This window comes from Orbicella faveolata, unplaced genomic scaffold, assembly GCF_042242905.1.
Source record: "Orbicella faveolata isolate gen_17 unplaced genomic scaffold, um_ofav_v1 contig_1, whole genome shotgun sequence".
NCBI classification, from domain to species: domain Eukaryota; kingdom Metazoa; phylum Cnidaria; class Anthozoa; order Scleractinia; family Merulinidae; genus Orbicella; species Orbicella faveolata.
Genome location: NW_028301536.1, coordinates 20,141,220 through 20,166,913, shown reverse-complemented (window position 1 = coordinate 20,166,913; position 25,694 = coordinate 20,141,220). Strand labels below are relative to the sequence as shown.

Below are 25,694 nucleotides of genomic sequence, written 5' to 3'. Positions count from 1 at the left end.
ACATTTAGAGGATTTTTGCGCAGTTAAGTTCCTTTCCACACGATTTTTCCATAGGATCGCGGATTTTGGGCCTTCCATTTGCACGAAATCCTTGTGTAACATATGAAAAACAAACCAAGGCATAAGACAGGTATAGACTTGCGTGTAATAAATTGGTCCTTGGGGTCTATGTAGTATGTTTCTCATAAGCTATAAGGTTTTCTCAGTTTCTCCGGTGAATTTTGCTTTCACCAAGTGCGGAGCGAATGGTTAAAACAAACACGCAGATAATATAGCAAAGACAGAATCCTGAGGCACCGGCCTTCGAGACATGGTGAATTAGCTGGACTATTGTTGTTATTCTATATTTTAAGTATTAGAAAAGTTCCATATCAACTTGAATTTCGATATAGTAAGCTTTTTTAGAAGTTAATTCTTCAGACACCCAGTTAAACACTAGGGAGACAAGATGATTTGAGTGAGCGACTACATGACTTATTTTTGATTTTATTTACACGATCCTTTACTGTGAAAAATTGCAGTTTATCTTCCTTTATTTATAAGAATCGGTCAGGAAAGGTGAAAGAATGTGACACCTTAATTAGCTAAATTCTCAGAGAGAATATCGTTACTCTGTATGTTTCGTCACTTTTAATAATACACTGCATTTTACTTAATAATATTTAGTAGTTTATGTGTTGTGCTAGGCACTGAAATTGTTCATTATTTTTAAAGCAATAACGATTGGATTTCAGGTTTCAATTTCACGCCGCCAATGAGTTGATATTCTTTAATCGAGGCTCGGCTCCATTGCTTAAAAGGCTAACAACCTAATTAACAAATCGCTTATCTTCACTTTGTTAGCTACACCAAGTACGCTATAGTTGACCACCGTAATTTGTGGTGTCTTTAGCTTTAATACTATGTCTTCATTCAAACGTGTGATTCCTCGTCGTGGTTCAGAAATAGTTTGGTGGAATCCTGGGTACCCATAGCTTTGTTCAGTAGATCCTGAAGACACCTGATGACTTTAACACGACGTAATCTTTCTGTTTCGTCGCAAGCGCCTTCCTTTTCCAACCTTTCCAGTTCTTTAGCTTTCTTCGTGATCAAGTCACTAATTGTTTCAATTGAAGTCTTCTGCGGTTCAGAAGCAGAGACATTTGGCAACTGTTGGTCACTTTCCTTAATAAGCGCCCCTTGATTTGGAATGTCCATTTTGTCATTGTCCCCGTGCTCGTGCTCAGGCTCTTTGGTTCGGTCAGCAGCAGCAGCATTTGAAAACACGTCGCATTGGTCTCCTTGGTAACCATGACCTGTTACCGTCTTATTTTCTACCTCTGGTATTGGCGAAAACACCCTCAGAATAGATATTTCTTCCATTTCGTCGTGGGTGTAGATCGAATTTACCAGCCCGTTCAACCGGTTTATCTGGTTGTCCATTACATACTGCACGTGCCAGTTCCACTGTAATTCAGCAATGGACGGCTCCTCGATGACTGGTTCCTCTCGGGTTGGTGGTCCCCGAAAGCCGGTGAAGATCAACAGTCTATCCAGGATGATGTTGAAATTACTGGCGTCGTTTTTGTTGATCTCCTCGTCGCCGCTGACAGCTTTGTGTACGACAGTGATGATCGTTATGACGACGTTTGTAAATATGAACATCAGACTGCTAGAAAAAGTCACGAAGAAGAAATATCCAATGGTCTTGTAATCGGGCTGCGAAGTAAAGTCGGTATAGTCGAACACCCCCAGTACGATGCTTGTTAAGGAAACCAGGGTCGCCGAAACAGACCTGTAGTCCTCCAAGTAAGGTCCGTAGATTGTGAATGCCATTGAGGCGTAGGCCATAAATATGGTAAACAACATAACAGCAAATGATTGAAGCTCAACTAAAGATCTGTAAATGGTCGTGGACAAAAGTTGAACACATCTGGTGAAGCTAAGAATGTCGATGAATTTCAATATGGCAATGAAGTCTGCAAACGCGTACAAGTACACTGTGACCTCGTTGTACAGTCCGCACTCGGAGAAGTTTATAAACCACTCTTGATCTTTTTTAAGGGTTGCCACCGCACTCTTGAGCTTGCTCTCACGCGCTACATAAACCACAACGATGGCAAAGCCGTTGACAAAGAAGATCATGTCAAGCCAGCTTATTGTCTGTCGAAAATACTCCTTCTTCTTGCAATAAATGCCCTTGATGATTGTGTACAGTGTGTAAAGGAGAATCACAAAGAATAAAATCTCACACGCCGAGTTGAATTTATAAGAAGGATTCAGCCTGGCAAATAATCTGAAGATTTTAAAGTTCACTCGCGGTAAAAAGGCAGCCGCTGAGGTTACTTCCACGGCCGCCTCCACAACTCCAATAAGGTTAGTGTTTGGATTGTATATTGCTCCTTCAATAATAACTGATCGCGTGTATCTGTCTATCCAGCGAGTAGACTTCAGATAGTCAATAAGAGCCATCGCCTCTTCGACGCTATCGCCAAATTCTGCCACATAACCCCCGCCGGGGTAAAACGCGATTCTACCGTAAATTGTCAATGAAGAATTCGATTCCGTGGGATCCAAGTAAACCCAAGGAGAAAGCTGCCCCGATATGCTTCTTTTGTTCCCCAAGGAACTTTCTGTTTGAATACCATCTCTCCATCGGGGACTGTACAACCGGGTATCCTCGAATGATTTTTGATAAGGAGGATTGCACTCCGGGATAATGTCTTTCAGTAGTTTATGCACAGTGCAACTACCTGAAGTTACAAAGGAAAAAAATAACCTGATTTTGATTCTTCAAATACAACCCAATGATAAGGTTGTCTCCCTGCACGACGACCGGAGAGGAAGCTAAATAATGGCATCCAAGAGAAGATGGAAGAGAGTTAATCCTCCAAATAGACCTTATACCAAAGGTAACCTCACTCAAGTTATTTATTCTCAGTTATGATATCTCGCACTTAGAATAATGTTGATATCACCACATTGCATAGATTTTTTCATTAGAGGATGAAAGTGCGTGAGTTAAATTTACTCACAGGGTCGGCTATTTCTAGACCCTCCAGGGATTTCTGAAGTCGGGAGTGATCTGAAAATAACTTGAAAGTGGTTATCTTAGGAATAAGACCGGTGTGGGAGATAATTTCGCTCGCGCTTCTCTTGATGGAATTTCAGAATGTAATACATGTGGTAAAAATATTAATTCTTCAACGGAATGCACCACATCGACTTAATCTGTACTGAGTGTTTTTCTAATGCTAGTCACAATAGAGCTAATAAAAGCAACCTGCGTCAAGCACAGGAAAACGCATATACATTCAAGAATGGTTCAGTTGGTTTTTCTGTTGATTAGTCAAACAAAAAACAGCTTGTTTGCTCATGGCTGTAGTATACTGACAGCTCAGCAAACGCAAAACCAAAGTAAAAGAACAATACATTTTAGAAGTCAATGGAAAACCGCTGTAATAGTGCCAAATTAGAAAGGACAAAAAAGGAGAAATCGGGATCAGTCAACTCATGTAAGGGAATATCATTATACTTAAGGTGATAAAACGTTAAAACGAGAGGAATTAGTGAGATAAGTAATTGGCGCGGCGATACCGTCCTGTCTTCTTCATAATCTGCTTGGTACTGAAGGGATAATAGCAACTCACCATTCTGAATCCGAGCTTGTCGTAGTCTCATCCGTCCAAGTCGTTTGTTTACTCTACCGGAAGTGAATCCAGTTCTGTTCTTGACTTTGTCTCCATTGTACCAGTCTTGCTCGTACAAATGAGGGATCAAAGACTGCTCTCCCCATTTCAAAAATAGTGGCAGATTGTTCACCTAAAGACAAGTGAACGACATTATGAACGATAACTTTTCAGTTGCTTTCACCAAACAAAACAACAATGAAGAAACTTCTTTTGTACTGTAATGACATACTTATCAATTTAAGGGTGCAAAGTGCGACCTTTATTAAAGACTTTGTTTAGAGCAATTTCAAGGGTTAGTAAAAGGAGCTACGTCATGGTTTGCTCATCTTTAAAAGTTTAGCCTAAATCTTTCAAGTTCGTCGTTTGTAATCCCTGTCAATATTTTTCATCCTTATTTATTTATTTATTTTATTTATTTATTTAACATTTCTTTATACACGGTTAAAAATCATCAGGTAATACTAATATTTAAAGTTATATATAAAAAAATTTTTAAAAAAAATTAATACTAATAAACTACTAATAAACAGTCCATGCTAAATACTAATTAATAAAAATTGAAGTAGTAAATTCTAATTTAAATATTAAACTAATCCTGTTTTCCATGAATGCCGTGTCTAACTTTGCTTTTAAATTGATTAAAGGATTTTATCATCCTGAGATTGCAGGGTAGGCTGTTCCAGAGAGTTGCACCACTGTAACTAAAGCTATTTTTCATATAGTTAGTTCTTGGATGAGGTACAACCAGTTTGTTTTCGGAATCCCTTAAAGAATAGCGCATTCCACTACGTTTTAGAAATTTAGACCTTGTTCCTTTCTTGTTTGTTATTATCTCATTGCCGTTTTTCTGTCTTAGTAAACTACTATTTTCGGGTTTTCTTCATTTTAAAGGTAATTTTGTATGTGGCCAAAGTAACTCAATGTACCGTGTGACTGAGCTTCTTTGCGACCGTAGAGAAAAGGAGACTGTAGCTAACTAAATTAAGAGGGGTCCCAGCACTTTGTAAACCTTATATAAAAACTCTTGCTCACGGAGATTTCATTAAATCCCTACACACTTGACTATCAGATACTGTAGTTTGGTGCTATGGAAATGTAACGCATCTCGTGCAGACAAAAGTACTCTTACCAAGTTTTGTTCGAACCATTGCTGATAAGAGAACAGATGGGCAAGAAAACTGACTTTAAATTCGTTAAACTTACATCATCCAGCCCCTGGGGGTAGGCGACGGTGAGTGGATGGATAAACTCCTGCTCCATAGAGTTTCTCATCAAGAAGGATTGTGGGTCTCGGGTGCCATAACTGACCAATATAAGGACAAGCAGGATAAACAGGTAATCGAAAAGCTTCATGAACTTGTTCTTCAATTGTTTTTCTCTTATTTTGGTTTCACGTAGAGCGCTTAGCTTGCTCTCGTCAGGGGGCCGGTACCGGAGCAGTTCTTTCTGTCTGTCATCTGTGTCCAGTGTGTCAGTTTCATGAAGCCACTCTTCGTCTTGACCTGCGTTTTGACAAAGGATTGCAGGTTTAATAGATTAAAAGTTACCGCTGCAGGCTTAATTATTGTCCGTTGTGCGAAGCGAGTAGGACTATACTGACCCCAGGTAGGATGCGAACACATTGTAAGTTTACCCCCACTATATTGCCAAGTTGTCCTAATTGTTCACAGAACGGGTACTATGAGAGAGAACTACTTTTCTTTTGAACTTTCGCAGCGATGATGATTTCAGATGCAATTGCGCCCGGACCACTCTGTCGCCGAATCCATTGCGCTCCCATTACTGGCTACTTGCCTCCCGCATTTGAGATGCCCATAAACTTAAGTAACGTCTCCATGTTGCAACATCAGATTCATTTACGATTTCCTTAGGTTCTACGCTTCCCAAGATCTTTAATTTGCCAGAATACGTTGTGAAACGGGACGCAAGAAGGTCCAACTTATTAGCAGTTAAGCACGTTTTCAGCTACGCTTACATTGGCAGCATGTTCTTACTTACATAGTACTTCAGCTTTTCATTGACGGTTCAGCGTGTCATATGTATGTCATGATATGCGTTTGTTGCATGGCTTTAGTAGTTTTTTGACAGTTATGGGAGATAGTTGTTAGCTTGAACAACTACTCTGAAGAAAACCTAAAGCACTCACCTTTTCTTGGATCTTCGTTACTCTGTTCTGCCTCACTCTCCTCGTCACTCTTCCTTACAAAAATTGCATAAGCAGTTGACAAGAGCAAAACTTTAGCTGGTTGGTTTATAAACGTGTCTTGACTGAACGTTAATATCATAGAAAAGAACCACTGATTCGACTTTTCCTTTCCCCACATCATGCTGTAAAATAACGTGAACAGAGCCGATGCAAAAGACGCTGCGATGCACAGGAACCACGCTATATACAGACACCAATACGGTAAGAATCCTTCAGCTTTCTTTTTCTTTTTTTCTGCCGCTTCGTTCTTTTCTTCGCTCTCGTTCTTTTCTTTTCTTTGTTTTCGGCAACACCACCACGTGCCAGTCTCGTGTTCCTCGCGTAAGTTTCCTGAAGTTTCCCCGACATCTTCGGAACTGTAAAATGAGAAAGTCTTTCTTTGTAGCTCGAAACACGTATCCCTCTAACTGACTGAGTTGAGCCACTATGCATTCTCTTACGAAAGCCTAAAAGACCCTGCATTCCTGTTGGTTCAACTTGCGCAATAACAAAAGGAGGCTACGTCCTCAAGACGGATACCGTGGCTTCTAGTCTAGCGAAGTTTTACATCACTTGTTTAGCTTAACCGCCTTAAGTCTCTAAAATAGACTGTTTTCCATGTGTTAAAATTCAGCTTGGTTGCGACGCCTAGAGGACACAAACAAAGACTCTTGTAGGGCATGTTTATTCATTTCTCTTGTTTGTGCCTCTATAGACTTCGCTATCATGCTGAATTTTAATATACCGTTGGTAGCATATTGTCATGGAATGGATTATATGAGTTGAAGTACTATGCTTCGTCGAATATGTTTGATTGAAAACTCACCTTTTAGACTCTGTGCTATTTGTTTGGACCACATATTTGTGTTGCCCTGCTCGTGGGTTTCGGAAAAACCAATGTTTTTCAGATGACAATTTTCTTGATGGGTTTTCCATGACGAGCTGGTAATCTCCCTCCACGCTTCTAGAATCATTAATTTCACATTGAACGCAATCTAGGTCCACATCCTTGTCTGGCGAAAGTTTCGCTTCAAACGCGGAACTCGTTTCGTCGATTTCGGAAAATTCGTCTTCCGCAGTGGAAATGGTTTCGTTCAAAGACTGTTCGTCGCCTTCTTTGCCCGTCTTTCCAGCCCCTTTAACTTTCACACTTTTAAAGATGGTAACTATAGCAACATTAACAGGAATGATAACGAGGCTGCACTGTATACCAATCATGACCGATCTTAAGTTGATTTCAATCGGGCCCAGAACCAGACTCCCGCCTTCGTCCCCGGCTCCAGTTTGCCCGTAAAACATGGCACTGGACACCATGGCGGTACTTAGCAGACAAAGGCAACACGAAGCGCGCTGAGCTCGGGTAAATGTACTTCTAGATGGCTTCAGAAACACAGAGAACCAAAGATGGGCATCCGTGAAGTCTTTGTACAATTTACTACTAAAAAGCCTCGAAAACGACGTTAAATCCTTTTCCCCCGCAGGAGTTAGCTCACGCGTGATCACGCCATCATCCTCCTCGAGTGCAAACCATCGCTCGCAAATGAACACCACGCATGTTTCTGACTGAAGGTCGCGGAGAAGGACCCGCTTCAAGAACCACGCGGGTGATAACCCGTGATTGTCATGCCAGACCCTAAGAGAGGTAATTGTGCCCAAAGAAGCGCCGACGGAGATTATGAAGGAATTGGTGGACCCTGGTCGGAAGGTCGGGCGGTTTGCGTCTTTCAAAATACAGATTCCGCTTTCACCGCGGTCACCCACCAACGTACACGACACTTGAGCAGTTGTACCCGCACCCCTCCGCTGACCAGTGAAAAACGTAAGCTCATAGTGATAGGTGGCATTGGGTACGTTGCTAAAAATAGGCGTTGCTCCAGCCTAAAAGAAAAGTGTTAGACAAAGATTCACTTACAACATGAGCCACAAACTTGAACTCAACTGTAAGCTGTGTGGATAGCAATGTAAGTAGTGTAAATATTGTATTTTAGGAGCTAGTAGTGTAAGTACCGTAATGTAACGTAATGTAAGAAGAGTATTTCGTATAGGAATCTTAGGCTATGTTCACGCTAGTGCCCGAGCATGGTGTCCGAGTAGGATTTTCGCTGGGCACTCATGTGAACACGCCTTAATTCCAAGTACTCACACCAGAATTCGGGCACAGTACCGTGCCCGAGTACAAGGACTCGACCTTGTGCTCGGGCACTAAATGGTCAGCTTGGGACTTAGAGTACCCAGTGTCTGAATGCAACACTATTTTGTGCTGGTGCCCAGGCACCAGTGCTCGGGCACCAAGTGTAAACACAGCCTTAATAAAGGTTATGTAGGAATCACGTTGTAAGCAGTGCTCTTTGTGTGGAAATAAAAAAACTATGAAGCTAATTGCTTACCGAACAGCATTTGATATGCGGGCAATATCGCCAATATTAACCACTATTTCCTATCTGCCAATCATGCCAGGTAAATTATTCGTCGTTTCAGTTTAAAGTTCTGAAGTTTTTACCGTTAGCTCTTCTTAGGGGCAAATTTGCATATGAGAGCAAGTTACATCTGTGTAGGAGATTTTAGCAATAACACGAGGACTAGGATGGCCTGACAGGAAAATATATGAATGGGGATCATAGCATGCGAGATATGTCCTTCTGGTCCTACGACATATTCTTTGAGTAGCTCTGATGATGCTGGATATTTGCACCGCTTATTGTGTACGCACTTTTACTAGTACATCCAAGTTCCACGTCAAGAATTTTTTGGTCGATACAGAAAGAAAATAGTACCTGTTCCGTGTCTCTCTTATCGGCTCTTCTTGACCAAACCAGCACAAGGACATAAAAAAGAAACATGGCAGCGATAAAGAAGAAAACAACCACGTTTCCAGTGTCAAACATAGAACTGAAGCCCGCAGCTACGGCGCTGAAGTCGATCGGGTTTGGAGTGACATCCATCATGGAACCAAACGCTGTTAAATGTGTACAGCGACAATGAGTTCGCGTCGCGCTCGTTAAGTTGCCAACCTGAAAACGAAAATATTTCAAGTTATTAGACGAGGTAGTCTGTGTGGGTTAAAGTTACATCTTTGGTAATTTATAGCTCCAAGTTTTCAGGTTCTTAGTTCATAACTCTCAAGTTTAATCGTAACCAAGTACCCCTGTTCCATATCGGTTTATTTTCTCCGCACTCGGGTTTTTTATACCTTCAGTTTACATAAGTAATTTAGCGATATTTCCTTCATCGAATTGAGGGTGATTTTGTACATCGCGAAACATGATTTTACACACATTGTGACAAATAAGGCTCTTTTGGCCGTGTTTTACTGCTTTAGCTAATATGATCCTGAGTGATTTTAGAAAACCGCAGTAGATGTGGTACAATTTCCTGGAAGATTTAAGACAGTTGCACAACCCATTCCATCTCAAAATGTTCAGAACAGTCCGAACTAAGAAACTCGAACTTATATTTAATGTGGACATTTGGTTGGTACAACCACTTTCAATCATACTTAGCCAAGGTATAATCTTCAGGGTGAGAGGATAAAGGAAAGCAACTTGTTTAACGGGGAGCAGGGATTGCGCAGTGGTGAGAGCGCCCGCCTCCCACCAATGTGGCCCGGGTTCGATTCTTGCCCGGTGCCAAGTGTGGGCTGAGTTTGTTGCTGGTTCCCGTCTTGCTCCGAGGGTTTTTCTCCGGGTTCTCCGGTTTTCCTCCCTCCACAAAAACCAACACTCCCAATTGAATTCAACCAGGATAGAGGACCCGCGTGAAAACCAGCTGGGGCTGATGTGGATTCCTCTCTAAATATTGTAATTTAACGTTGACTGAGAACATAACTTTTGAACATTTTGAAGTTGACACAAATGCTGGCAAAAGAGTACCTCACATCCGTCAGTTTTCCATTTTTGGAATTCCTCGTTCCAATATAAACATCTGGATTTTAATGTCCTTAGTGTGTAGGAGATGCTTGAATCGTTGCCTGAACACTCAGTTGAGTGTTTTTGCTCGTTCTCCAAGGACACTGCTGAAAACTTGATGCCAATGTAATAGGTTCCGACGTAGAGTCTCCTCTGGGAAAGAAACACCGTCAAGTTTGACTGTTGAATCTTCATTGATTTGAGTGTTGTCGCACTTGTCGCATTAGTTTCTTTAGTGTGATTGTTTTCTTGGCCACTTGTTTCATTTAAAGCTCCCGTTGAATTGGAGGATATATTAAGAGCTTTCGGATTCTGGTTAGTCGCGTTCGCACGTAAGCTTTGTTCGGTGGTATTCGGATATTTTTGGTCCTGGTTCTGATCCGTTCGCATGTCATCGGTTATATTCGGAGACACCACCCTCCAGTCGAACTCCGTCGTTGTGGGAGCTTTTCCACGCCTGACATAAACCACAAACTGCTGACTCAAGCCGACTAAACTAACTTCCACGTTAACAGCGCTGCCATTTTTATCCACCACCAATTTATGGATGCGCCATCCCCGGTGTACAGAACAGTTGAAAGTGAATTTCTCTGGAGGCTGGACAGGAGAATCCCTTGGAAGAAAGACATCTATTGGATCATCTTCGTCCAGATGAGCGACATTGATTATCTGACCTTTGCTTTTGAACGAGAGGCTGACGACTTTTCCAGTTATGCTTGAAGATCCTTTGTCCCAAGTGTAAGGGTTCTCGTTTATAGCAGCCATCTGGGCAAGGAAAAAATTCGTACACAATAAGTGTTAGTTTACCTTCCTTTTCTATAGGGTTTGCCTGTCTGTGTAGAGTGCAAGGAGCGCAAGCAATCTTGAAAAGGATTTAAGTACGTCATGTCAAAATTATGACGCCGTGAGATGGAAAGTGGGAAAGGCTGGATATGCTAGGACTGCTTCATGTCATTGGATAAGACCCATCCCTGTAATAATTAATAATGTCACCATCAAAGTCCACCATACTTTTCAAGAATTCGGGTTTCAATCAAAACGTTTCTCTTAGGGTTATCAAGGCCTTATTCCCATTACCTGGCTACTCGATTTGGTCATAAAATGATACAGAGAAGTACGTTGGGAATTAATCATTGGTGGGCAGTAATGTGCTCACTGTGACTGAATGGTGACTAAAAACGCTACAATTAGAGCAAAAAGAAACGGACAGTTAAAGTGAAGCGAGTAATGCAGACTTATTTTGACTCACAAAAAAAAATTCATTTTACTGTAGGGAATTGCAAACGTGCACCTTGCGGTAGTACTTCGTACCCAGGCAAAGCCTTCAAAGAGAGCTTCTGTATAATAAGAGCCTTTTTTTAGCGTTAAACGAACAAATTGAACGAACCTGTTTGTCCACGGGAGCATCAAGGTCTGAGCTTGAATTACTGAACAGCTTTCCAAACGAAGGCATCTGAAAGCCGGCCAGTCCGTCACCGATAGAGGATCCTTCCGTAGAGTCTGGGTCTGAGCGTTCTACTGCCATGTTGAGTTTTGCTGTTGATATGACACTGGGCTGTTGACCAGGGAGCATGTTCTCTAAGACAGAACCGCTGACATTTCCAAGCATACCTACGATATTGTTTGCTGCATCTCGACTCTACACGGAAAAAAGAAGCAAAGTCAATCTTCAACTGTACAAAATTCGTCATTGAAATGTGCAATAGCTGCTCGAGGCTTATCGTTAGCTTTGAGTGTAAAGCTTGACGTAAGATAGAGTTTATTCGATGGTAAAACTAAATTTTAAACTTCCCATGATATGATCGATTGTGAAAACCACAGTCCATTTCTTCCTTCAGCTTAAACGAGAACATCACTCTGACGTAACACAAAACGTAGCCAATCAGCGTACCACTTTAATATTGAATTATCCAATTACAGCTAACGCGCAAGCCACGCACCACACACCCACACTGCACGTAACGGTTGGAATAAGTCATGCAAGCCATTGAAATATCTTAATATAATTTTAAACAGTAGTTGTCTACATATATTAAAAATATTGTTAGTTTATTTCCTAATAATTCTCCGTCTAACTCCATGTAAATTTAACGTCGTTTACTTCCAAACTTCACTCAAAGACATGTCAAACTGGATGGAATATTAACAGTCATATGAACATATTAAGAGCCAGTTTGCGCAATACTTCGCTGATCATCAGAAGTTTATACTGTTAGCGTTATAAACGTCTGTGATCATTTATTGTAGAGAACATACAAATCGTGTTAACCGTACTTTTGAAGATTCTTCGTCAAGCTCCACAGCTTCATCTTCCGTCATATTTCTAAGTTCCTCGTTATCAACTTCTTTGCAAGTAAACTCGTAAGGTCCACAAGTTGGAGGTGCTTTCGTGGCATTCATCTTTTTGGGCTTGACATTTACAGAGCTCCCAGCGGCATTAAGAACTTGTCCCATTCCAGAGAGGAGGGACTCGGCGCTGCTAACCACTGCGTCGTATCCAGCAAAATCATCAGAACTGCTCTTTAACAAGGCTGTCATTCTAGCAAAAGCCTCGTTAGAAGCATTCTGTTGAGTGACGTTCATTTATAATAACTATTATTAAAAACTGGACCATTGGATAACAGTTCTCATTGGCTTAGCCATAAAATAGAATAATCGTTAATTAGATAATCATGTCAGCAAGTATATTGGCCGGAAAATAGTGACATAAGCAATCACCAATGAGCTCACGATTCCTGTCATACAATCGGAAAAAGAGCGAGCTCTCACTAGCACTGCGAATACTGTCACGTGAGTACGTCGCCATGAGCTTAAATCAAGTTACCTAGCAACGTATTTGACGAGAATCGAAGCCTAACTATAGATATCATTGCTTCCTGTAGAATTATTTGCTAACCTTTCAAAGGGGGAGAAGACCTTGACTTAAGGTAGCACGTCTTTCAAACTTCTTAAGGTAGCACGTCTTTCAAAGGTCGATGACACTTTCTTTAAGCGCTTATTGTCAGGAAAAAAGGGCCAAGAATCGAGACACGTTACTGATACGTGCGAAAGCGACATTGCTATGTCATCTTGGGGGAAATAGCGGTTGTAAAGATTCAGAGTATATTTTCTGCCTAACAACTTTCGTTTCAAAGTTCTGTTTTTCCGGAAAATTTCTTTATATATTAGCAGATATCATACCATAGCTGTTGTTGATGTTTCATCCTTGAACATTGAAGCACTCGCTATCATGTCAGCGGACTGCTGCAAACCCTCTAGCGATGTCACAGGAAGTGACGTGGCTGCTTTTATGATTGATGTTCGCACCTGTATAAACCAACAAAGGAAATGATTTCAAGAGAATCTTTTACTTACACCGTAGGGGCACTCTTTGTTTTAAGTGATCAAACGTTTATACTTGAAATATATGGAAGATAATAAAAGTTAACAACGTGAGCAGCTCCCGGTTGGCTTGATAGCTCAACTAGTAGAGCACTGCTCTGGTATCACAGAGATCATGGTTTCGAATCCCGTTCTAGCTAGCCTGTATTTTTTTCAGGCTTTTCACAACTGCTTAATTGCTTAAGTTGTGTACATAACTGCGATGATCATTCATTTCTACAGTCCTTTTGAAAAATCTAGTTGAACGTTTCAATGGTTACAGTTGAGAACGTCTGGCAGCTGCAAATCGACAAATTTGTTTTATCTTACAAATAGACACAATTCATTCGGTTGGCTTAAGAGTCTTATGCCTGTTCTCAGTCGTACGGGGAGAAAAGACTATAATCTCTTCATTGAAGAGGAAAACTTGTTTACCGCTTTTCTCTTTTCCTTCCTTGTATCCTTTCCGTCGGTGTCGTTGGAGGGTGATTTAGAACTCTGTGAGTTAAGCAGTGAGTTGACAGCTCCTGCCATCCTCAAAGCTGCTTGACTATCTCCTACATTGACCAGTTTACTCAGAGCACTGTTTTCCCCTGATGTCATGTTAGATAGCATATCACCCAGTTGCTCCTGCTCTAACTCAGGTTCTAGTGACTGAACCAAACAAAGTCTCGTTTGTTACACAGCCTTTGCTATAAAAGAGTGGCGTGATTTTTTAAAGTAATAAGTGTAAATTGAACGCAGCACATGATATGTCTAGTTATTCCAATGATTCAATGAGTTCAGTGACCGTTAGTATGGATCATTCAGTGCATTAATGTTAACAGAACATTAAAGGAATTGACTGAAAAAATAATTAAGGTAGGGAGATAAAATGTGCCTTTTACTTTACAGGTCATTCGTTGGTGTTTCGTTTAGGTGAGCTTTTTTAACGGCTTTTTTGTATCTTGGAATTTTTTCTTTCGTTATTCAAAAATGTAAGTAAAGCTCGCTCATAGTTGTCTGCGTTTACTGTAGCATAAAGGACCAGGAGTATTGCTTCTCGCCCTGGGCGGGATGGTCACTCCTCAGCATTCTGTCAGGTTGCTCCAATAATTCGCCACTCTGGAGTGTCTTGTTCAAGAACACAAGACAGTGTAATAATCCATGAAAAAGTAGCTTCATTTCAGCAACTGCTTGCAACATCATTTTCCTATCAGTTTTTGCTTGAAAGTAAATATGAATTGAAATCTTACCTGCAAAAGCAAATGATCGTGGGCGGCGCCTTTGAAGAAGTCCAACACTTTCATGTATATCTCCAGAGTGTAATCGCGCGCTGGATTTCCCAGAGGCAGCTCAGAGTATGTAGAATTATGAAAACCATAATAAAACAGTACCAACTTCCCTTCGTCATTTTTGTAGTAGAATTCATAGCTCAGTGGCGTGTCGGGATCCTTCCAGCCTTCGCACCAAATATGGAACTTAGTTACCAATGCATCACCTCTTGTAGGCGAACTAAAGCAGGCTCCTCCCTTTGGGACTTCATTTGTTGAAAACACACTCTCAGTCTTTCCGCTGATCCCCTTTTCTCTACGCCCGTACAGACGAATAAGGTACTCGCTGGAGCCTTGGAGGACGTTCTTAGGTAGCGTGAACACAGGACCTGTGGGATCCTTCACCTCAGCTAAGTTCTGCCCGATGTATGTTTGTAGTTGCCAAGACTTGACAGAGCCGTTGCCGACTTTTTTGTAGACTTGCCATTCGTAGATAAGGCGTCCAATGCATCCTTCAAAACAGCTGGCAACAAGGGAAAATCGCTTGGAGGGACAGATTTTTTCTGCGCAGTTCTGCTTGCAGCTGTGGAGAATAAGGATTTAAAATTTGAATATCTCACAAAGCACGCATGTTCCCTTAAAATATATCAGAGAGGTTTAAAATGGCGCAGACTCTATTCTGGAGCCCATATGGCTCCTGCTATACTTATTCAGCGGCAAACTTGAAAGCATAAACTTCGTATTTTTAACTTTGCTAAAATTATAATCCATTTCTTGCTAAGTCTATTCATCACTTCCGTGAGTAAAAACAACTTCTAAGTATTGCTCTACAAAATCAAAGCATTACTCAAGCGATTCCATTGAACTCGAGGAAAAAAAAGCAGACCCCGTCAATTCAATCTATCTCATAAGAAAGCTTTTTTTAAAAAAATTAAATGTTTAGTATTGTATATGCATGTATTTCAGTTCTCTTTTGCGGCGAACTGAATTGTGTTGCCTAAGATTATAGGATGGATAACGTGACTTAGTTGAGTCAAAAAGATTTTAAAAGAACTTAAAAGCTTCAACATTGACCGAATATGTTCAGCCAGATGACGTTATGACAATTAGCATTTATAGCATTACGTGACAATGTGACATGATGTTACTCACTCTAATCTTGACACAGGTGGATCGCCTTGAATAACCTCCACGACTTGATACTCATGCGCTGTCCTTGCTCCTTTCCTTATGATTACAAACACCACATACGTCGCATCTTCCATCATTCTCGTCGTGTTAAGACTTAGCGAAGCATTATTACCAACAAAGACGAACTCTCCATCACCATAGCAACCTGTAGAATGAGCTGTACCAGGTAGTGCTGGTTGACTTGTGGTGTCGTAAGGAGTGCGCAAGTTCATCTGCGGGAAAACATCTTTTGGGAACTGAGTGTGAACGCTCCTGCATAACCAAGTGTAACGTAATCCTGTGGAAGAAAATGCCGTGAACCATTACAAACCGGTTTCTAGGCCGAAGACAGCATTTATCACCTTTCGACAGACGAAGGCCTGGGGTTTTAGTGTTGGTACAAGGCTGAAAGGGATCGGAGAGAAGCAAAGTCAAACTGAAAAAAAAAATTTACTTATATGTAGAAATACCAAAGGGTTGAAAACAAGGCTAAATGCCCCTGCCGCTAAAGTAGTGTTGTCAAATCTATGTAAATGCTCACTTACCAGAATCTTTCCCACTGTCAACATCCGGGTCTTTTGATGGGGACGCGTCAATCTTTACCTCTTTCCCAAACCCCCGGCTGATCAAATTACCACCGTCAATTTTTGCAACGAGCGGCGAAGGAACAATCCTTAAATAGCCAATCGCCGTGCTGCGGTATTTGTTGGTATCGGGAAGCGCCATCTGCGCAGTGAAGTGTACTTCATATAAACCATACGCCAGTACTTTCCTGGGAATGTTTAGTTCACGTTCGGTCAGAATAATGTTATCATGATTGGTGCTTTGAACGCCGTTTTCGTCTAATAAAAGCAGTTTCCAGTTGAATTTCACTTTGTTTGTTCTCTCGCAGCCAAGGTGTATATGAGTGTGGACAACGTAGGGATCAGATCGGAATGACTTGGAAGCCGTCTTTGAGTGTGCACTGAGGTTTTCGATTTCTATATCGGGGCTTGCACAAGGTACATACTCCACTTCTACAACCGTGCCAACTTGAACGAACGACACCTCGTTGGAAGCGTTCAACGAAACACTGTACTCTCCAATTTGACTGTAGACATGCTCAAACTTAACGCTTTCCACTGCTGATATCACAGTAAATTTTGCTGTCGAGTTTCTAGCTTTGCATCCAGGATGACCACATAAGGAATGTTTACCGTCTCCAAAGTCCACAGAGAAGCACGAGTCTGTACCGAGCTGCGCGGCGCTAAGGTGAAACTTGATTGGTTGTTTCACTTTCTGCGGGCTGTTGCTCTCTAATACGGGATCTTCAATGGCGTACTGAATCACTACGGTGATGTTAGCGTGGGCATCACTTACCATGTTTCTCGCCAGTACCGTCAAATTGTGGGGTCCAACTCGGTAAAATCTATGACTAATAGAAGTTTCTTTCGTGAATTTTTCCATCCCGTTATCAATTTGCCACTGGTATGATAAGTCACTTCCTTGAGCGATAACCTCGAACGTGACGTCACGGCCAGCCGGGAAGTAGTCACCTAAAAAGCCGTACCCACCACGTGACCCGCCTTGCTGAGGTATCCTAGCAGTCACGTTCTGGATGGAGACCGGAAGTTGAATTATTGCCGTTGTCCGGTCAACCATCTGGGATACTAAGTTCCGAGCCACAACCAAGACTCTGAACACACCAGAAACTTTATATTCACCAGGTGTGACTGTGATATTTCGACGCTTTCCCAACTCTTGAAAGCCTAAGTTTGCGAAGAGAAATCGGAAGCTTACATCGGTGCCATTGGCAATTTTCCACGAGATGACTACAGTTTCGTTAAACAGCCGGGGAGGAATGTCTGAAATTTCCAGGTCTCTTATCGGTTCCTGGATAACAATTTCTATGACTTGGCGTTCATAGCTGAGCCTGTTTCTGCACTCCATAAGCAGCTGGTATTTTGACACTTTTTCGTACACATGGCTGATTTGATAGCTCTTGTTGCGAAAGATATCCACCGGTGTCCGATCTGCGCCTAAGAATGCCTTCTTGGATAAGTTCAGTTCACGCGGTACGCTCCCGTCTCCGAAATTACAGACACAGAGAGCATCGGAGCCTTGCTGGATGGTAAGAATAATCCTCGCATTTTCAGAGACATTAGAGGGAAACGCGAAAAGCTTTACGTCCTGAAGTCGAAGAACTGGTCTATGTGCCGTAACATTCAGCAAGGAAGCAGCAGAAGAGACATTATTATAAACCTCCACACGAACCTGGTAAGTAACATTAGGTTGCGTGAGGTAAACATCGCTAAAACCATATTTGTGCGTGACCTTTCCAAGTTCATTCACAAATTTATAGCCATCGCCAAAAGAGAATGCAAACACTGGACTTGTTCCTGTACCTAATTGAACGATAAAGGTGGCATTCTGGTTTATCTCTAGGTCACGCGATTCATATGTGACGTTGACAGTCACGTTAGAGATTGGAACTTCTGCTGTGATTTCCGCTGACCGAGTCTGAATCGGGCTCACCAAGTTCTGGGCTGAGACCCAGATTGTGTATTGACCAGGGGCAGAGAGAACGATTTTAGCAAAACCTTCTAATGCTGAAGTGTGAATAGACCTGATGCTTCCTCTGTCAATGGTGACATTGAATGTCGCATTTGTTCCTGATAAAATTTTCCAAGAAACTTGAAATTCCTGGCCAGCGACTTGAGTGGGAACCTTTATGATATTTAAACCCTTGATAAGGGTTTGAATCACAATCTTTGCAAAAGCAACTTCTGAGCTCAGGCGGTTTTGACAACTGACTGACACGTGAAAGATTCCTGCAGATGTGTACTTGTGTTGAACAAAAAATGTCAGATTTTGGAAAAGTCTGTCGTCTGTCGTCTTGCCATCGAAATAAAAGCTAAGATGCTCGTAGCTGGAATTCAGAATTGAACCATCCCCGAACTGCCAGAGACAGAAGAAATCAGAACCTTCCGTCAGACGGAGGACAAGTTTGGCTGCGTCATTCACAGCAGTTGGCGAGATGTTAACCGAGGGACCCTTGAGTGCAAGTACAGGCTTAACGACTGAGATATCGACTAGGGCAAATTCTTGGCTTACATTGTTTCTTGCTGTGACATTCACCACATACAAAGAATGGGGATTAAACTTGTAGTCAACAGCATGCCTGTGGGTGATAAAAAGTTCGCTTCCATCGTTAAAGTCAAACACAAATTCCGGGTTACTTCCGTTTATCAAGCTGACTGCCATATTCACGCTCTCATTGACTTCTATATCGCGTGCACCTCCTGTGACGTAAACCTCAAGACCATATATGGGAACTTCTACGATCACGTGGCCTGGGATTTGAATAGCAGTGGTCACAAGGTTCCAAACGGTTACAGTGAATTCGTGAAAACTGGCAGAGTGGTACACGTCTTGATTTATAACATGAAAAATCGAGGATCCTTCCATTGTCTGCTGGAATTTGTATCCATTAAAGTCTAGTTCAAAAGAAGCATTGGTTCCTGAGCTTAATTCCAGGCTGATGTTGATCGGTTTGCCGAGCGTTACTGGCTTAATGGCAATCAAACGAGCTCCAGTGACTAATTCCTGAACTGTAACATCGATCGTTGCGTTCTTTTGACTGAGGCGATTTTTACAACTGACTTTGACAGAGTAGACTCCAACCCTGGTGTAATTACGCGTTATTAAAAACCTCACATCGGGAACGTTCTCATCCATGGAACGTCTAACGGGATCCCAGGCGGATTCTGCGCGTAGGTCAAACTCACTGCTATAATTGGGAATATCATCGAACGAAGAGGTGCAAACAACATCCGAGGCTCTTGTTATGCGTGCAGTTATCACGGTGGTTTGTAAGTATATTGTGGGTTTGGTAGTGAGAGTTAAATCTTCTATCAACAGCACCGGTTTGTGGACCCTGATTAAGATAGACGTGTTATAGAACGATACGTTGTTTGAAGCATTTATGGTGACCAGAAAGTCTCCGTAGTCTGGATAGCTGAAATTTGTTGTTAAACTTCTTGTTTTCATCATCTCTCTGCCATCCCCTAAGTCGATATGATAAACAGGATTGGCGACATTTTCCTCGTTAATTTTTGTCACAAGCAGAAACAAAGTTTCATTGACTTCGATGTCTTTATTTAAATGAAACACAATTGGCACAAAAGGTTGCACTTCCTTTTCTATGCGGACCGTTTCTGTAGCTTGCAATATCCCACTCACCTTATTGGTTGCTGTGACAGTGACGTCATAGATGCCTGGACCCACGTGATCTTGACGTCGTACCCACGCCCAGCCGCTTGAATCGTTTTGGCCTTTGAGTATCTCGAGGTCCTTATTCGCAAAGCTTGCGGTGTAATCAATGTCACTACCGCTTTGAAGATGCCACGTGACTCGAAACTCCCTGAGAAAAGCTTTTGGAGTAATTTTGTCAATAACTAATCCCTTAACGGGAACTTGTACAATCACCAACGAGGTAACATTCGCTCTGCTTAGCCTGTTATTACAACTGACATGCAGCAAATACGTTCCCGTGGCGTTAAATGTGTGTTTCAATTTGTGTATTAATCCGTGATCCGCGAAACTCGTCTCAGCCACGTGACCTTCACTGAAGTTCCAGTAACATTTGAAATCAGTGCCTCGATTTGAAGTCAGAACTGCTGACAGGGAAGCGGGGAATGGAACGGGATCTATTGACAGGGTCAGATTTCCCAGCAACTCCACGGGTTTCTCGACAGTAACAGTAGCTCTTACTCGTAAAGTTTCATTCCTGCAACGACTGTATATGATGGCCTCCACGACAAAATCTCCGTGCGTCGAGTAGCGATGGTAATTGAAGTCATGATCTGTGGTAACGAGCGGACTGCCATCACCCATATCGTATTTATACTCATTGAACTTTAAGTTCTTGTCGTTGCGTACCTCAACCGAGACGTTGTCATTTACCTCGATGTACTTGTCTTTATGCCGTACTTTAATATAAATTGTACTCACAGGTTCAACTGAGAGAATTAGGAAAAAAAATAAATGTCAGACAACAGTGGGAAACCTTGTGACTGTGCTTCCATTAGCCTGTGTGCAACACACTTCCTGGGCATTATAGGACCTTATAGATAACGTTGGCTGAGGAAAAACCACGGTTTGTATTTTTATACAAGTGAATATAGGAAAGATCATATATTTGCACTGCGGAGAGAGATATGTATTTTGGGTTTTGGGTTTGTATTTTAGGTTTGTATTTTAGGTTTGTATTTTAGGTTTGTATTTATATTTGTAGTTTGTGTGTGTTTTTTAGTTTTAGTTTCTGAGACTATGAAACCTTAATTAGGAGAGTTCAAGGCCTTTCAGAACATGACTAGGACATAAAAAATCCCACTGGTGGAGGGACCCTTTTGCCAATATTATTTATGCAACAGGCATATAACTTATTGCCTTTTTAAAACGTTGATAAGATAGTTATCTCTAAATTATTACTCTGCGCTTAAGTCTCTACTGACTTCAGGAACCCCTGAACTACTGAGTACCGGGAAACAATGAGTCGTGGTTCTGGCCAGATACTTGCGGCAACTATGCGACATACAGTTAAGACACACCTCCCATATAGAAGTAACAATCACTAAAGATTACACTGAGTGTATCAAAGAAATCTTTTACTTACAGAAAATGCAAGCTATTCGCGCCTTTTCAATTTCCCGTTGCGTTAGCGCTGTGGAGTAGAATTGCAAACATGCTACCCTGCCTCTGAAGAAGTTGTAGTCATTAACTATTTGACGAGCTCCAATGCGAACATCAAACTGTGTGGCGATCTGTATACTTCCGATATTTCTGGATGCAACCTCGCGTCCGTCCTCCCACAGCTTTACCAACCCGCTTGAGTAGTTGTAGGTCATTCCAATGAAATGCCACTGATCTCGCTGTAGTTTTTTCTTCGTCTCTACAGGCGTTGTCCTACCGTCGTTTCGCTGGATGACGCGCGCCGCAAGGGCACTGCCTGTCTCGTAAATCTGAACACCGTGCCCGTCTTTCTTGTAGTTCACAATGGGGCCTGGGCTACCCATTGGGTACACAAACAATAAGATAGTGATTGACAACTTAATATTCAAGTTTCCAGCATCTCTGCTTAGCTCGATGTAGGAATCGGCTCTGCCTTGGACTTCTATGGAACCTCCTGGGTCGCCATTAATCCCTGGGGAAAATAATGTGCCCACCAACTCACCGACGGCTTTATGCTGTGAGACATCATTGGCGAAAGTTTCGCTATTGAAAGGGTACACCGCTACCGGAAGAACCGAGAACTCGCAGAAATGGAAAAAACCTGCCAACGAAATAAAAAGAGGTTGATTGCAGGAAGGTAAACAAGTAGGCAACAGACCCAACATTCAGATCTCGCAATGAGACGAAGTTATCGCGCACATAACGTACCAAACATATAGTGCCACTTCATTTTCAAGGTCGACGCTCAAATGTTCTATAAATATGTATGGCACAGATGGCAACAAGGTGACAAAAGTGATGAGACACTTTACAGTAAGTAAAATTCGATTTTCGAGCGTCTTGGAAACATTTTCGCCCTTCGCCCACAAGCAATGTTGATTTTTCTATTTCTAAGACTGCACGAACCACAGCACCTACACAACATTGAACTGGGGTGGGGGAGGGGAGTGGAGGGTATCAGAAAATTAACCCTAGATGCAAATGAAATGGAATAAGAGGTTAAATATCGAAAAGCGTTATTTTCTAAAAGTGTCTTGACTACTTTTGTCGCCCATTGTGGTTGAGACACCAGAGTTGGAAATAAATCTCATCTCCCAGTGTCTCGTGTGGGGCAGAGAAGGAAGGTCCATCATTATATAACTGAGAAAATTACATCATTGTGATTGGCTGAGAGCAGGCCAATCAATCGTTCATTCTTAATTTGCGCTGGAGTGCCGCGCACGCGTTCTCGATTTTCCTTAGTCATACAATAAATGAGTAACCATATGAAAGCTCGAGCAATTAAGGATTTACATTACTCGTGATATTTGAAAATTCTTTCAGATTGCACTCACCTAAAGGCTCGTGCAATTTTGAGAGAATTTTCAAATTTCACTCGTAGTGTACATTCTTAACTGCACTCGCATTTATACGATTACATATACTAATCCCGCTTTTATTCCGAAAACAAATACGGAATTGATTCTCACCAGTAGTATATTTTTATTGAATGGGGAATAACATTCCTCTTTTAAACAAAACGAAGCTCTCACTTGCATTATTTTCAGTCCACGATAAGCAACATCTTTAAAAGCGTCGACGTAGCTCAAAGAAAAAGCCTTTAGAAGTAAGTAGGTAATTATCTCGCCATGGATTATGACACATCGCCGCCTCTTCCATGTATGACTGGTGTCATTTGGTATATCGCCGGCCGATTTTCTAATATTCGAAAAGTTTTATCACACTTAAACAGTATAGAGAGTGGTATGGAACAGACCTTACCCTTATGCGGAACCAGAAACCCTTCATCTACCGACAATATCAACTGTAGAACATTTTTCTAGCGGTTTTGTGACGTTGTTGGAAATAGAATTATTCATGATGTCAACTTTAGCCTAACCTGTCATCTCAGTGCCCGTTGCTTGGACAGTTTTTTTTGTTTACCTTTCTCCGAGTTTGTTCAGACCTTCATCTTTCCTTGCCTAATGCTACTCATGGCTCATGCCACAAAACGTGTCTAAATCAGAATCGTTTTCATTTTAAATTTCGTAGCATGATATTCCGTAAGCAAAGCAGGTATACCACAATGAAATCCCTTTCTTTATTTTAGGAATCTAATTGCACAAGCTTAATTAGTTTCCAAGTTAGAAATGGAAATCTGACGCAAGCGATTTATTTCTTCTGGACGCAAGACAGCCAACACGAAAATAAATTTACATTTGTGCCAAGTCGGCAAATTAATAACTGCGTCCCTCACAAGGCAAATATTTGCTCAAGCTTTTGACACTTAACTCGTTTCATTTTTCCAAGTATGTTGCCATGGTGCGAAAACAAAGCGAAAGTAATTGTCAATATAGGTTATTTTTGGTTTCTTCAACTCTCTAGACTCATAAATTGAACTGTTTTCTTTTTGAGAATACTTTACTAAAAAAAATTCCTAAAAAGATTGTAATGGTGTCGAAGAAGCAGCCAACACCAACACAATCACCTGAAAATTTTATTTCTTCATTCGGGATATGTTTATTTAGTAATTCTATAACTGTCACCTTGACGAAATGCAAACGTGTTAAGTTCGGCGAGTTTCTGAAACGTTTTCAAATCAAACGCAGTGGCCGGTCTAGGGGAGGGCAGGCCCGGGCCCCACCCTTATTTTGGGTAAAAAAAGAAGAAATGACTGAAGGAAGAAAAGCCGGCGGGGCAAGTAAAACATTTCGTTTCAAAATGGCATTGTCATGGCAAAGTGTTAGCAAAATCATGTAACGTTTCCGCTTATAATACCCAGATTATTTGATTGCATAAACCGAATTAAAGTTTTCAATTCAAGTTGACTTCTCTGGCACGAACAGATGACTGGGAGCTCATAACAAGAGAAAGCTCGAAGTTCTTTGGACGATTGGAGAAATTTCATGGATTGGCACATTGGCGAAACATGATGTGGACACTTAATACGAATAGCTATTTTATACGAGAGTTTAAAAGCTGTTCTAATTTTTCAACTGAAATATTCATACCTTGCGATGAATTTAGGACCAAGCTTCCCTGGGTTTCATAATCACTCAGAACCTGGTGAACAAATGATATCAGAGTGGAAAGTGAGATAGACCCTGAGCCTAGATGTGCTCACGGGTTTCAGTGATTGCTACCAAATTGACATCATGAAGACCGTATTAAAGGCTATGGCTCGCTAATGGCCCGTTTATTTGGATAGATGGAGACTTACCAGTCTCGCTCAGTAATTTTTTAAGCACCTTTATTAATGCATATTAGTATCAAGTGAAATATGTGTAAAAATAAACGCAACGCGATTTTGTGTTTTTTTTAGTTTGCAAGCAAAAAAGGACAGACAAAGGGGCGGCTGAAATAATTACGATATTGATCGTTTGTTCAAAGCGGAAATATTCGACCATCGACAACTCAGAATGTATCAAAGTATGTGGTTAGTTCTTGTTTCTAGTACAATAAATCTTGAATATAAGTAAAATATAGGCAGAGGTCGTTAAAGCATGCCCTCAGAAATACTTACCACCCCCATAAACGACGAGAAGAGAAATAGTCCGAGAATCGAAATTCCCGTATTTCCAGAACACTGGGCCATTAGCAAACAAAGTTCTTAAGGAATTTCATCCTAAATTCTGCAAACGCTGTCTTGAAACATGGCCAATATCTCTCGTACTGCCGTTTTAGCGTCGACAAACATTTCTCCCGCTTTTTTTTTTCTTTTTTTGCATACCTGTTCTTATAATCTATCTGTCTAGAACATAACCCCACTTCATCCCTTGTTTTGAACTCGAGTGACAACACGACAACCCGAAAAAAAAACATTTTGGCAGAGCTTTTGACAGCCTTAATTCCTTAATCCTTTTGGTAATACGTACCTGCAAAAGTGGAAGAACGACATACAACACGTCTCGTTTCATAGCTGGGTATGAGTTTGAGGCAACAATGTCATTTCGTCCCGTTGTTGTTTATATTGTGCAAGAATAAACCCTCTTACTTTATACTTCCTGCTAGTTTATGGACACCCACTTTGGCACATTACCAAACGGATAGAACTCATAATCACGATAAGCGAATTTAAACAGCGATATTAATTTTTAATTATTTACGTGGTAAAGATCGGAAAAACAAGTTGGAGCGGAAACTTGATAAGTTGAAGAAATGAACCATTTTGGAGAAATTCAGAAGTTCGGACTGAAATTAATTTCAGACAGAGTCAAAGTGATGGCAAGTACCCACAAAGACGTCAGAGAACATTTTCAATCTGACATCAACAAAACCCTGAATCTTTGAAGCAAGGTAAACAGCGTCACCTTGTGTCCCAATCAATCCAATACTGTCGGTAGAATTTTGGTTTTGGTTCGTGGTTGGACGGAATACAAATTAGCTCGAATTGAAAATTCTTTGGTAGGAGCCGTTACTCGCTGACATGTTTTGTATCAGTCTTGCCTATTGCATTGCT

The 25,694-nt window shown here is 41.4% G+C and overlaps 1 protein-coding gene across 1 annotated transcript; it reads right to left on the bottom strand.

The window, feature by feature from the left end:
• Window positions 1–470: 470 nt before the first annotated feature.
• On the bottom strand, window positions 471–25,152 carry LOC110048633 (polycystin-1-like). The gene is made up of 18 exons (XM_089285421.1): window positions 25,111–25,152; window positions 24,456–24,483; window positions 24,247–24,345; window positions 21,201–21,857; window positions 16,090–20,544; window positions 15,527–15,842; window positions 14,357–14,957; window positions 13,557–13,775; window positions 12,942–13,067; window positions 12,036–12,326; window positions 11,149–11,400; window positions 9,726–10,526; window positions 8,631–8,867; window positions 6,683–7,734; window positions 5,818–6,233; window positions 4,875–5,173; window positions 3,630–3,801; window positions 471–2,732 (listed from the first exon to the last, which is right to left on the bottom strand). The coding sequence occupies exons 1-18, from the start codon at window positions 25,150–25,152 to the stop codon at window positions 913–915; spliced, it is 11,883 nt and encodes a 3,960-aa protein (XP_089141547.1). The 3' UTR covers window positions 471–912.
• Between the last annotated feature and the right edge of the window lie 542 nt (window positions 25,153–25,694).

Excerpts from the sequence above, each read along its gene's own strand:
- LOC110048633 (XM_089285421.1), bottom strand. The coding sequence starts at position 25,152 with ATGAAACGAGACGTGTTGTATGTCGTTCTTCCACTTTTGCAG. Across the intron at positions 13,776-14,356 it reads ACGATCATTTGCTTTTGCAG|TCACTAGAACCTGAGTTAGA; the intron begins GTAAGATTTCAA and ends TGTTTGGTTCAG. Across the intron at positions 6,234-6,682 it reads AATAGCACAGAGTCTAAAAG|TTCCGAAGATGTCGGGGAAA; the intron begins GTGAGTTTTCAA and ends CTCATTTTACAG.